This window comes from Neodiprion fabricii, chromosome 3 (genome assembly GCF_021155785.1).
Source record: "Neodiprion fabricii isolate iyNeoFabr1 chromosome 3, iyNeoFabr1.1, whole genome shotgun sequence".
Lineage (NCBI taxonomy): Eukaryota > Metazoa > Arthropoda > Insecta > Hymenoptera > Diprionidae > Neodiprion > Neodiprion fabricii.
In genome coordinates, this window is record NC_060241.1 from 19,265,568 (window position 1) to 19,278,266 (window position 12,699).

Consider the following 12,699-nt stretch of genomic DNA (forward strand, 5'->3'; position numbering starts at 1 on the left):
GAACATATTATTAAATGATAATTATTACATTGGCATGTGTAATTCATTGATGATCATTAATTACGGGACGAAAATTCTTGCGCAATGGGATTTTACTTGATTCCCTTAATAATGAGTGAGATAATGAGTTCGTTTCCAAGAAAATAGTACTTGTCGGGGTGATGAAATCGACAGTAGTCGATTTTTCCGTATACTGTACACATTAGGACAAGGCTGAGCGTTGGTTAGTTAGTCAATTATCGAGAAATGAGCAATCTTATGGCGAGTATAATGTTTGCGAAGAATCGACAAGATATTCTTTTCGCGGATATATCGCTTCAGTTTTACTCGAGGAATATAATTCGTGCCACATTCTAACCATTCTGGTATACGTTGACTACGTATAAATATTAGAATGCCAAATGTTGGTTTATGCATGTACGTTAACTATTCGCTTGTACAATCATTGCCTAGAAAAAAAAAAAACGAAGAGCGTTTGCGATATTATTACGGTTTTTAGGATCTGCACAATACTGGAATTTGTCATCAATCGAGGTTGCGGAATAATTTTCATGTAAAGCAACTATGTTCGTAATCCAAGGGATTTATTGATTCAAATATTAATTATGGTAATAACAATAAGAATGATATTTAATTGTTGTGATGGAGAGGCCGGCAATTGGTGCTATTTTAAATCACCTTAGTTGGTATGTGGCCAATATTATTATTACAGAAGGCTTCCGTCGCATGCCGAGCACAATGTACATATGTGCTGCAGTATCCATCCACCGATATTAAAAGTGCAGTTTGGAATTCAGATTTCATGTGACCCAAAGTATAGCTCCATAAGTGATATCGATATATAATGTGTGTGTCTGATTTTGCTTGATTGTGGTTACTTTCTTTCGTTCATCACCTGTATAAATAATACATTAAATACATTAAAAAAAAAAAAACAGTATTGCATATGCGGGTTTCATGCACTTATTACAGTTGGCCAATTACATGTTGAATATTGCAGTACACGGTAGAATTTAATCCACTTGACTTTTGATATTACGAACCGTGGAGCCGAAGTGATTCTTTAAGGCTAAACGAGAGATAAAATATCTAAGGGGAAACGTCGGTGAAAGTTTGAAACTTTTTCGGTTCACATAAAATTTTAACTACTTGTAAAGTTTACTATAACAAGTATTTTCTTGCCTGCTTGGATTGATTCTATTCGGTACATGCTTACGGATATTGATCAAAGATCACAGGAAATCGGTATTCCACAAAAAAACTTCTCGCGTCGCACCTTTTCTAACAAAAATTAAAAATCATTTCATAGCTATCGTGGTTGGAACCACCGTGAATAAAAGTATAAGCCTTCCAATTCGTACTTTAAAAGCTAACTATGGAATTATGCCATTGATTTGCAATTGATGATATTCAGCGATTAAATGATGCAGAATTAAACGAAAAAAGTGATCACTGAAAATTTTTAAAAAAAGAAAGTTCTTTGTATCATTATAATACCGTGTCACCCGGTTAGTTGACATCCGGGTAGAAAATAAAAATTAGTTTTGATTCCGTAACCAGGATACCTGGTACGTATTGCTATTTTCATTGCTTTTGAATCGCACGGTCACTCAGCGTACTATATTTTTTTTTTGTAACTATTCCAATAATTTGATGCTGGTGCAACAATAAATTTCCACCAAATAGGTTGATAAGCTAAATAACAGCTCGTAACATTGCACAATATTTATACTCTCCTAACAATGCCTATTTTGCTACAGAGTTTTCTAGAAAGTGTAAAAAATTAAATTCTTGTCAGTGTATTCGTATACCGTAGTTAATAAAAACTGAGAGAATATACTCGAGAAGAGCTTATAACACGGCAGAACTATCGCGAACAAAAGCGTTCTCGCCGAAGTTTTCGTCCATGTGATACGGAAACGCGAACGTCGTCGTCACCTTTGGATAAATCGTCGATGAATTTCCATCCACCTACGCGCCCTCGTGACGTACGCCGCGTAAGCTCGTGAATGAAGACCGTCGGGGGCGGTTTTGATGGTGAAAAAAACAAGGAGCAAGGCCGTGGGTGTGCGTCACTGATACAGGAATATGTCGAGATGTGGATGAAGCCGTGGGCGGGGGAGGCCTTTCGCCTACCCCTTACGTATCCACCTTGCCTTTACTACCAGGATACGTGTGTCGACGGTTGGAGCGCATGCTGAAAGGCACCCCTATTGATCGTGGGGAAGTTCGCTCAGTTCTCTCCGTCTTTCACAACGTCGGCGAACCTCGAGACGTCGCGATACTCCGCCGTCCGTATCGCCCACGTATTTTTCTATCGCTTCGTTTCCGACGCTGCATATTCGACACGTAATTTTGATACATTGACCGAATGACAATGGCTCGCACACCTCGGACTGCACCAGGATTCCTACAGCGGTACCACCATCATCGTCAACACCGTGCCCCGGTCGCACTCGCGAGAGTTGTCTTAGCCCTGTGTGAGTAGTCGATCTTTTAACCCCTTTTATTAACAACGATAATGATTGCGGTAACAATAGAGATAATTTACATGTGTGAGTCGAGGGGAGTCTGATATTAACGAATCCATGATCCGTATCTATTTATATTTATGGGAATTTTGATACGGTTGACTTTGCAGTTTTATGCACATTTCTCATGGTACGTACGATCGTTGGATCTAGCAAAGCTCTAAATTGGCGGCGCGAGCTTAAGCAGGGTTCGAACGCATGAAAGATTCTGTGGTTCTTATTTTTTTGTTTTTCATCACGTTTAAATTTATTGTGACATTTGTTTGAAATATTTCGCAAGGTTTTGCTCATCCGTCTACGGCCCCCTCGGTAATTTAGGGTTCTGTATAGTCTACGTAGAAGGAGTTCATGTGCCTTGTACGTGATGCCTTCGTGCTCTTTGCTGTAATCGCTCAATCTACTGACGTTCAAACGTAGCTGTTGCTTTTCGCGAGAAAGACATTATAATATCCTTAACTGAAAGTCACGCGTTTTGCATATTAAGGAAATATGCAAGTCAACACGTAAAACTAGGACAATTTTATTATTATTTATTTCTGAGGGAGTGTGATTAACATTTGAAAACACCGGATGCGAACTCTTGTGCTGTTCTATTATCACGTGAAAGTCGAAGTTTGTCGGAATCGTTGTTTTCGTTCCATTGATTGATGTATCGTTCCGGCAAAAGCATCTGTACGCAGTTGGACGAACCATACAACAAATACTTCGGGTTTTGTTTTGTTAGAAAGAAAGGTGATCGGTATATCCCTAACCGTTTGATGCTTCATACGTGAAGAACTCGAGATGTTCTAATGATTTGTTGGGAATTTTGGACGATCAATATGTTTTATTCACTGCTGATAACCTTCTGTTTCCTGTTCTTCGAAAAGACTTTCATAGATGCCGGTGAAAGTTCCGTGCAATTATTCAAAATAAAAACTCCTCGAATTTGAGTACCGAATGAACACCAATCTGCTCGGTCTATCGATACCTACAACTCGTGTACAATGTGAGAAGTTCCCCGCACGATTTCACAACTTATCGTAGAGGACGAGTCAATTGCTAAATTGCTCCGATCTAGTGTTGGACGAAACGAATCTTGTCTCACAATTAGAATACATGCATAATAATTTGATTAGGTAATTCTTGTTGTATATATGTATCAACTCTCAGTTCTATTTTACGAGCACATACTTCTGCAATACAATGTGTTTCAACTGAAATTACGAGCTCAAGGTGTGACGACTTTTGTCTTAAAACTCTAATTGACGAATTTCATCGGTGAAGAATAACTTTTTGTTGATATATGCTGCAGTTTAGAATTTAAAAATAACGTCATTGTCACGGGTTATAAGGAATTCATTCTGAAATAAACTTGTGTTCTTTTGATTTTAAAATGCGATAAATGTATAATTAAAGATCTGAAATACGTGCACCATTGATTACTTACCGTTTAATTAACATATGCGGGAATCGGGGAATTGGGATAAGTGATTGAGCTTTAACTTTAAGCCGCGAATGCAATCAAACTGGCTCTGACTTATGCAAGGACGAAAAGCGAGTGAATATGTACATGATACTTGTAATTGAACTACTGAAATTTAATTGACCAGGGTGTATCCTGGGGACAGTCCTGAGCGGACCGGCGCACCAAGCAACCCAAGAACTGGACAGCTATTTTACGACATCCCGACCCGTTAGAATAATCGTTGACATGGCTACCCAGAAGCCCAGGATACCCTTGGTGAGTATAATCAAACCTTGTTATTCCATATATCCCGCACGTAGGTGCGGACGAATCATAGTCGATTACAAAGTGACGTACAGTGATAAATCACACATGCATATACGTATGTAGATACCTATACTGGCAGCCCATTGCGACTGCGCTCGCGAATATTTTCAAATGCAGCCTGTGCTAAAATTATTATACATAGCTTATGCTCTCGCAGATTTTTTTGCAGAGCTCATCGAGGCCTTGAAAACTTTTGGCCGTAACTTTCCTCTATCTGGAAGAGTATAGTCAGCGGTCGCATAAGTGACTGATCCCGTTCCGAGTTGTTGGTTTACAAATATCATTGTATCTCCAAAACTATTGATCTGATTGTAACGAAGTATGCCTAGCCTAAAATATGGTCAGACGTTGTAGCTATCCAAAAAAAAACAAAAAAATCAAAATCAGGAGAGTAGTTTTGGATTTACACGTGAACAAACGTGAATATCACTCTGTATATATGTAGAGAAGACTAGAGTAGAGATATATCCTTAGAAATTTTCAATCTCGGTTTTTATTCGCTTTTTTCGTCGCAAATTTATGTGAATCATCTTACACCAGCATCTAAAATTTCACCATCATAAAATCCCTAATTTGAACTTAAGCATAATTGTAAACTATAATTATAAATTATAATTATAAACTATACAATACACAATTCGAGAGCACAAGCGCGTTCTGACCCATGGTTGAATAATTAATAATATGCGAGTATAATTACTGTAATGGATTTTCGCGGTACGTGATCAACGCTTTCAGCTAATCCTATGCACGACATATTATATTAGGTTACCGAAACGCAAAGCATAATTAAGTAGAGACGTGTATCAGCCTGCGTCACGTACATAGATCTCAACATATACACATGTATATGTATAATTAATGACAGTAATTAATTATCTTTCATGCTCCGATGATTAGATACATCAAAGCTTTCGCAATTATGTTCTGATATAAATATACAATTATACCCATTCAATTTTAGAACCCATGTCAACGTGACTTCGTCTGCACTTAGCCAATCCCGCGAAGAACGCGGAAAATTTTTTCACTCTCGCCGCGCTACATTGTTGGAAATAATTTTTATGAAACTAACAAATTATTTCACGATTTGTGAAAATCTGGGTGAAAACAGCGTTTCGCATATCGTTTTTTCTGAATCTATATACTTTTGGTCGGTTGATTTGATCTCGTTTGGTGTAGGCTTCGCTATATTTAATAAAGTATTTGTTAGCAGATTCTCTATTCGGATCTCAAAACGACAACGACAACGACGACAACGACAACGAGCACGGTGTCTACTCCATCATCTTCCGGAGAGCAGCCTTTATATCGCGTCAACGGAAGTAACGGGCAGGCTTGCATTCTCCTCCAAGTCGACGCTATAATCACCGTCAAATACAAGACAAAAGTCGGCGAAGAACGGGTAACCGTACTATGATATGCGTGGATAAATATGAAATAGCAATTCGGCGAATAACGGTGCAGAAGGATCAATTTTATACACTGTGAAAAATATCATTCGTTATTCGAGTTACTTATGGGAAATTCTAGTAGAATGGAATTACGAGAAAATGTGGTACAATTATAAGTTCAACTTATTGTTCATCAAATTATCGGAAATGTGATACGAAAATATAGTACGAGTGACCAAAATTAAAAATAATAGTAACGCATACTAGATTTCATGTTTACAGCTAAAAAAATTCATTTCCACTTTGTACTCAGAATTATTATATACTTTCTTGTTACGGTAAAAAAAATTAAATGCCATTACGGTCTGCAGAGTAAACACCACTAGAAATTTCATTTGCCGTATTTTGTATATTTGGGTATATTTGCCTTAGAGACAATTGACATTTTTTCAAAATGATTTCACGTATTCAAAACAATTATTTTATGAACTTCAGATAGTTTCTACAGTGAAGATTATTATTTGAAAAATAACAAGGCGGCCAATGGATATTCATTACCGGCTTTAATCCGACAGTAGATATTGTGGATTTTTGTGGATGTCGTTTGTGTCTATTATTAATTAAACAATAGATCGTTCCGTAATTCTGACAATTTTGGTCAAATTAACAAAAAAATTTCAGGGGATATTTCTCAGATATTACAAGTACTTGCAGTGAATCTCAAAGCCCAAAAATCGAAAGCTTCGAACTTCTCACTCAGTACAGCCCCCATTGATGTTAGAAAAACTCGAAAAACCTGAAAAATAAAAATGAAAAATTCTATGTTCAGGAGGCTGATATTTATGTACCGAACGATGCGACGGTTACGGGTAACTGTGCCAACGACAACTCAGCCACGATGTCATTGAAGTGGAAGGTCTTCGTTCTCTTCTGGAGTTTCGCCAGGGTGAGTTTCGATGCTTCACAAAAATGAACGTAGCACCTGTTTACCGGATTTTTCAAATGAAGTGATCGATTATATCGGTCCCTTTACATTTACCACTTTTTTCACCGTTCATACTCCCGCTTATGCCTTTGTAATGATAATACTCAATAAGCCCGGTAATCGGTCATTCAACGACGATTGTTGGACTACTTACACATAATGAAATAATTTAATAAGAAAATGAACTGTCCAAATTTCAATTACAGTCACCCGGGGGCGAGGGATGGTACGTCGACAAAATTGAACTGACATACAATTCGAGCGACCGCCATTTCGAGTTGATCGATCAGCCAAGTGAGTTGATAAGCCTCGACCCGCCTCAATCTCTTCCTTTTCCCTTCCTGTCCTTGGCCTCCATACGTGTATCAGTGTGAAATGTAATTACGATTTTACAGGGCACTTGGGTCCGTGAAGTTAATTTCTTTCAACATACCTTCCTTGACTTACGAATCCGCAGTTTTAAATTCAACGTTTCAATTAATAGTCTCTGCAAATTCTTAAGGTCATTTCTACTCTGTGATTTTTCAGAAAATCAATAATATTTAAAGGAATTAATTGTTGCTGGCTGAAGCGGTTAATAAACACGGTATTTTGTTTGCTTCTCCGTAGATAAAACTGTACGATTAACCACCGGAAAAAAACACAGTACCATGTTTTTTCCAACACCGGTTGGAAAATCGTATGCCTGCAACGAGAAGGAAATTCCTCTGACAGATGGTAAAACTCATGCAACTGTGCTCCTCAGGTGAGTTTTTTAATTTACGATTCATCTACGAATAATCGCGGTTGAAACTGGTCTCACAATTAATAAAGCAAACAAACTGTGGAACTTAAGATTCGAACAATGAAACTGAAGTTACTTTACTCAAATTTCTTGAGTAAAATTTCCCTCGTCATAAAAAATCCCATCATTTCACGCACGAAAGAAGTTTAGTTGATAATAATTTGGGAAATATTAAATTTGCGTTCTGTGTTTCATAATTCATAAATCGTATTCTTCCCACAATTTTCACGGATCGGTGTTGATTTCGTTCATGGATGGATCATCTTAATTTTATATGAAATTATTTTTTCATAAAGTAATCACGTTTTTCATTAAGTGTTAATTTAATAATCATAAACATGTGGCTGTTGACTGTCAAAAAAAAAAATAAATTTTATACCGACGTTGCAGAGAATAGTCTTTTGAATAGAATGAGTCAGAGTAGAGTGATTATAAATTTTTCGAAGTAATTTGAAGTGAATTATCGACATCCGAGCTTTTGTTTATAATTCAAATACTTTCTATTTTCGTAATTTTCAAGGCACCTTTTTAGTCTAGGAATACAATTATTCTATAAATATATCCATAACGTGTAACCATGTCTTAACGAAACAGATAAAAAAAGTGTAGAGTTTCGACCAACCGTTGACTAAAGACTGTTAAAGACGGTTACCGTAATAGGATTTGTGTGCTTTATGGGATTGCGTGTCAAGAAGCTCCCGCCGATAAAGAAGGTATCGGATTACCAACACGGTTTCTCACGACCGAGGCCCACCTAGGCTCACTTACCGGCTGAGCACTGGTCAGGAAAATTTCCTCAGGGATACCGTCTTTAAATTCTTCCCTTAACGGACCAACCAACCGATTATTGTAAAAAAGGGAATCGCGTTATTATTGTGGTCCAATTAACGATCGAATGTTTTTCCACGCTCAGGGAAATGAAACTTCAGCCCTTCAAGTTCAAAAGCAACACTTTCGCCACGGAATTTTGGTGCAAACCGGAACGCGCAACACGCGACGAAACCGCACCGGTTGCTGTCGGTTCGACCCTGGCGGCTGCCGTTCTTTTGACGATCACCGGCTACGCGGCTTATCGTTACTTCAAGGTGAAGAAGGTCCAGTACGATACGATGGAGTAAAATTGCAAAGCTCTCTGTAACTCATACGTAACTCTAGAGGAGAAGATTTGGTCGCCGAAACAGTCGGTTAATTCGTTTTGAAATGGCACGTTATGCACGTAAAACGCACTATATTCACGACGGATTGTGCCAGAGTGCCCGAGATTATCTTGCGTGTTTCGTTAGGAAAAATGTTTCTTAGTAGTGTAAATATAAGAGTTCTAACTAAAAAAAAATGGCGGCGTACCGGCAGAGTATCCCGATTCCTACCCTACCGACAGTAGAAAAAAGTTTTCAGAAAACGTAGGAATCGGGATACTCTGCCGGTACGACGCCATTTTTTTTGAGTTAGAACTCATATATACACTACTTTTCTATTTTTCAAAAATCGCTGTAGCAACACATCAGTTGAGAAACTGTCCTGACTATCATTCCGGGAGTAATGGTCAAAAGCGCGTAGAAAACAAAAAGCTGAAGGCTGCTTAGTTCGACTTTTGTGGAAAATCCAAGTTAACTAAAGGGATTTTTACACCTTTATGGCAGTATTCCCCGTTTTTTTTTGGGTTACGTCCCTTAGCCCTCGATACAAGTGCTTTGAAATCAAGTGTTGGATGGAAAATGTGGTATTCAAATCCAGCAGACTTGGTGCAGGATCGATTTAGAGAGAAGGTAGATTCAAAGAATTATGCCACATAATCTCACATTGATAATAACCTGCAGTGACATTTGAAAGTCCATCTGCGTTAGGAAGTAATCTTAGAATTACAGAAGAGTTGATTTTATTCTAATTCGCAAAATAATTCACGTTAAATTTGAAGAACCCTTAAAGCACAGGCTTGATATTATTACTAAAAAGTTTGATGTACTTCAGATTTTTCTGTTAGCTGAAAAGTAGATGTGTTGGAATATTTCGAAGTTTGCGAAACGGTTTTCTTCGGTACCCTGGCGATCCGTTGTATGAATGTGTCGTTCAACAGATGCATAATAGCGAAAGTATGACTAAAAAATTAGCTCAGCCGAAATTAAATGTGACGTAATAACGATTCTGGATAAAGGCATATTATTGCACATTTGTGTAAATATCATATTTCGGTTTTACACACAATATGTGTTTACTCGACATGCTTTCGCATCTTTTATTTACACATTTCTATGTAAAATCGTATTAATAATACTTATGCGTGCAGGTTAGACGTGCGGATATAATTATCATTTGCGGAAACAAGATTGATTAACATGCCCGTTAGACTCGGCGATTTGCCGGCTGGAAGTAAATTGATTATTTAATAATGATATTCTTATAATATTTTCGAGTTTCTAAATATCGAAACGCCCTTTTTAGGCAGCTGCAATTAATTATTAGGGACATAGATTAGCTTATGCATTCAAATACTCCTCTTGTTTCCAAACCCGGGAAACTGTTGTTAATTTTTCTTTGTCCGTCATGTGTAATGAGAATATCACTTGTTACACTTAAAAATACATATCTACCATGTATTTCCAATCATGTATGTACATAAGCTGTATTCTTGCCGCTTAGTACATGTAAAAGCTCAGATCGTTAATTAAATTGGCAAGTCTTTTGTACGTTTCTTTCGCCATCAGCTCGCGTTTTTAGATCAATCGTATACCGAGTATTTTTACGCATAGCCGTGAGCATGTACTAATTCTTTTTTGATCTACTAAATAAGTAGGAGCTACAAATTCTACAGTTAAGCTAATACAATAGATATAATGCATTAAACATAACGTTATACATATTTCGTCATATTGTTATAATCCGGTGTATTGCTATGTCGATTTGTGCTCTTTTCTAGATATCGCAGTATGATTATATTACGTAGGAACTTATAAAATGTCTAAACAAGAGGGGAACGAAAATGTACATCTACAGGGTGGTCCAGAATTACGCGGAGTACGAAGAGAGTAGAATATCGGTAAACTTGATATAAGAATATTATTCTCGTAGAATCGGTCTTCTAGAATCAAGTCATCGTTCGTTTTCCAATCCGTATAATCTTACCAAAATATATTACGCTATGCATTTCTAATTTATTTTTATATCGAATAAACACCACAAAGTAAAACTACGCGTACAACTAGCTAAGACGAACTAACGAAAAGATGAAAATCGTGGACAGAATTTTTCAACGATATTCCGTTGCGTGCTGATTAAGATCTCGCCGTACGCGTAATTCCGCAAACCCCGGTAATTATGCATAAACATTACTATAAATAATTACTAAGCAACCAAAAAAAGTATTGGTATAAAATATATAATATGTAGACAAAAATGCATATCTACAAAAATCCATACGTATCTGTATGTCTCGACAAGTATCCAGATCGTATAATACTTGTTGTATTGTTTGAAGAATAGAGGAATGAAAAGATAGAAAAATATACTATGCGAGGGAATAAAATTAGAAAGAAAGTACGCGTGTATGAAACGAATCAATATTATTGTTGTTATTATACGCGGTGTGTAATTGATTATATAATATCGATGAATTGCGTGTCCCGAAAAAATAAAGGGGCAGGTATGACGAGTGAGGAGTTGGAGAAAATTATCTGAATGGGGGCAGAAAAAAGGAAAGATAAAATATATATGAGAATATTAGAGAAGAGAGGCATATTATTATTGTATATCAAAAATATATACAATACAATGTACACGTATATATAGGGAAAGATTATTTATTAATGATATATCAAACTCTGTCTTCCAAGTGCATATTTAAAAATATATATACAATACATATAAATATACTACTATCGTGTGTACATATACATTATATGATTTTAATATATCGTATGAAAAATCATGCCATAACATATCGTGTATATTATATATTCAAAATTATACGATTAATCGATTAATTCATCAATTAAATATTGTCAATTTGTGATTATGTGGCCCTGCACAGTTGAAAAAAGAAGTGAATACTTGGGAAGAGAAAAAGGAATAATATAATTATTACGGAAGCACTATAAATTTTAATGTCAATAAATTCATATCAAACTTCTTAGTATATCACAAAAACTGCGGATAAGAAATGAAACTAGATAGAGAAATAGAATCAAATACATTGATATCTATGTCAAACTGAGGCGTATTATATGCAGTATATTGCCTGTAGTAAGATTATTAATAAATTTCATTGCATAGGCGTATATTAAACAAGAATCCAAATATAATTATTGTAATAATAAACATAATATATAATATTGAAGAAAAGATAAGCGATCAATGATACGGTTTAATGTTATATTATTATACACAATATGTAATAATAATATATATTCAACTAAAATTATGATGTATATCATATAATACTTATTGAAATGATATTATATCGATAAATAAAGGCTGTTATACAATTTCGTTGCGGTTAATGATAAAGAATTTTAAAAAAATCTCTCTCAGCGTTACACAATTCGATGGAATAGTCGAAAAGAATTGAGAAAAATAAAATACGAAACGGGAACGGTAATTAAACGTAGGTAGTAAAAACCGAAAGCGAAGTCACGCAGCGTAGTTGCAGAAATCGAGCCCCCTCTCTTAAATTCGGAAATTATTATGTAGCCACCGACCGACAATAAACCGAACGATGTTAGTTCTCTCCTCTCTCATGTTACTCTATTATGAGACAGGGGCGTGAAAAGTACAGTCAAGCAGGCTTATCCTCTAAACTGCCCCTTTTCCCTGCATGCTTGAAAGCGGTGGAAAAAGAGAGAGGGGATGAGACCCTTGCGCAATATCGCCAGCAAAGCTCTGCAACTGCATCCCGGCATGCACTGCGCGTGTAGGGCGTGCGCCCATACACGTATATATATATATATACATATACATATACACTACACATATACACATGGTATATTGTATATACGTATTTATATTCATGGGAAGGGGCAGATTGTGCCCCTCAGCTCCGAGGAACCGCCGTGGCCCCGCTTTTCGTCAATAGCTTATTGTTGTAACACCCATTGAAATCCCTGCGACAATGGCTGTCAACTAAATATTGAAGATTTGCACGGAAAGAGCATCCTGCCGGGTGCTTTCAAACGGCTGGAAAATCGTTCAATTTTACGCAAATAACGATACGTTATTATTGCGGGCGCCGTTTTCCTTCA

At 36.7% G+C, this 12,699-nt stretch overlaps 1 protein-coding gene and 1 long non-coding RNA gene across 3 annotated transcripts; one reads left to right on the forward strand and one right to left on the reverse strand.

Annotated features, from left to right (window-relative positions):
- Window positions 1-507: 507 nt before the first annotated feature.
- Window positions 508-2,070, reverse strand: LOC124177365. The gene is made up of 2 exons (XR_006869598.1): window positions 985-2,070; window positions 508-895 (listed from the first exon to the last, which is right to left on the reverse strand). It is a non-coding gene; the product is annotated as an uncharacterized LOC124177365 (long non-coding RNA).
- A 168-nt stretch (window positions 2,071-2,238) lies between these two features.
- On the forward strand, window positions 2,239-11,746 carry LOC124177363 (lysosome-associated membrane glycoprotein 2). Of its 2 annotated transcripts, none has more exons than XM_046559676.1 (7): window positions 2,239-2,480; window positions 4,124-4,254; window positions 5,522-5,710; window positions 6,529-6,645; window positions 6,891-6,978; window positions 7,294-7,429; window positions 8,382-11,746. In XM_046559676.1, exons 1-7 carry the CDS (start codon window positions 2,372-2,374, stop codon window positions 8,584-8,586), a joined length of 975 nt encoding a protein of 324 aa, XP_046415632.1. In that variant the 5' UTR covers window positions 2,239-2,371; the 3' UTR covers window positions 8,587-11,746. The 2 variants fall into 2 exon arrangements, with proteins under 2 accessions (XP_046415632.1, XP_046415633.1); XM_046559677.1 differs by lacking the exon at window positions 2,239-2,480 and adding an exon at window positions 3,693-3,746.
- Window positions 11,747-12,699: the final 953 nt, after the last annotated feature.

What these genes read in the sequence shown, in the direction of transcription:
- LOC124177363 (XM_046559676.1), top strand. Translation starts at nt 2,372, where the DNA reads ATGACAATGGCTCGCACACCTCGGACTGCACCAGGATTCCTACAGCGG. An exon ending in CGAGTTGATCGATCAGCCAA is followed by an intron (nt 6,979 to 7,293) that starts GTGAGTTGATAA and finishes GCTTCTCCGTAG; the next exon opens with ATAAAACTGTACGATTAACC. An exon ending in CATGCAACTGTGCTCCTCAG is followed by an intron (nt 7,430 to 8,381) that starts GTGAGTTTTTTA and finishes TTCCACGCTCAG; the next exon opens with GGAAATGAAACTTCAGCCCT.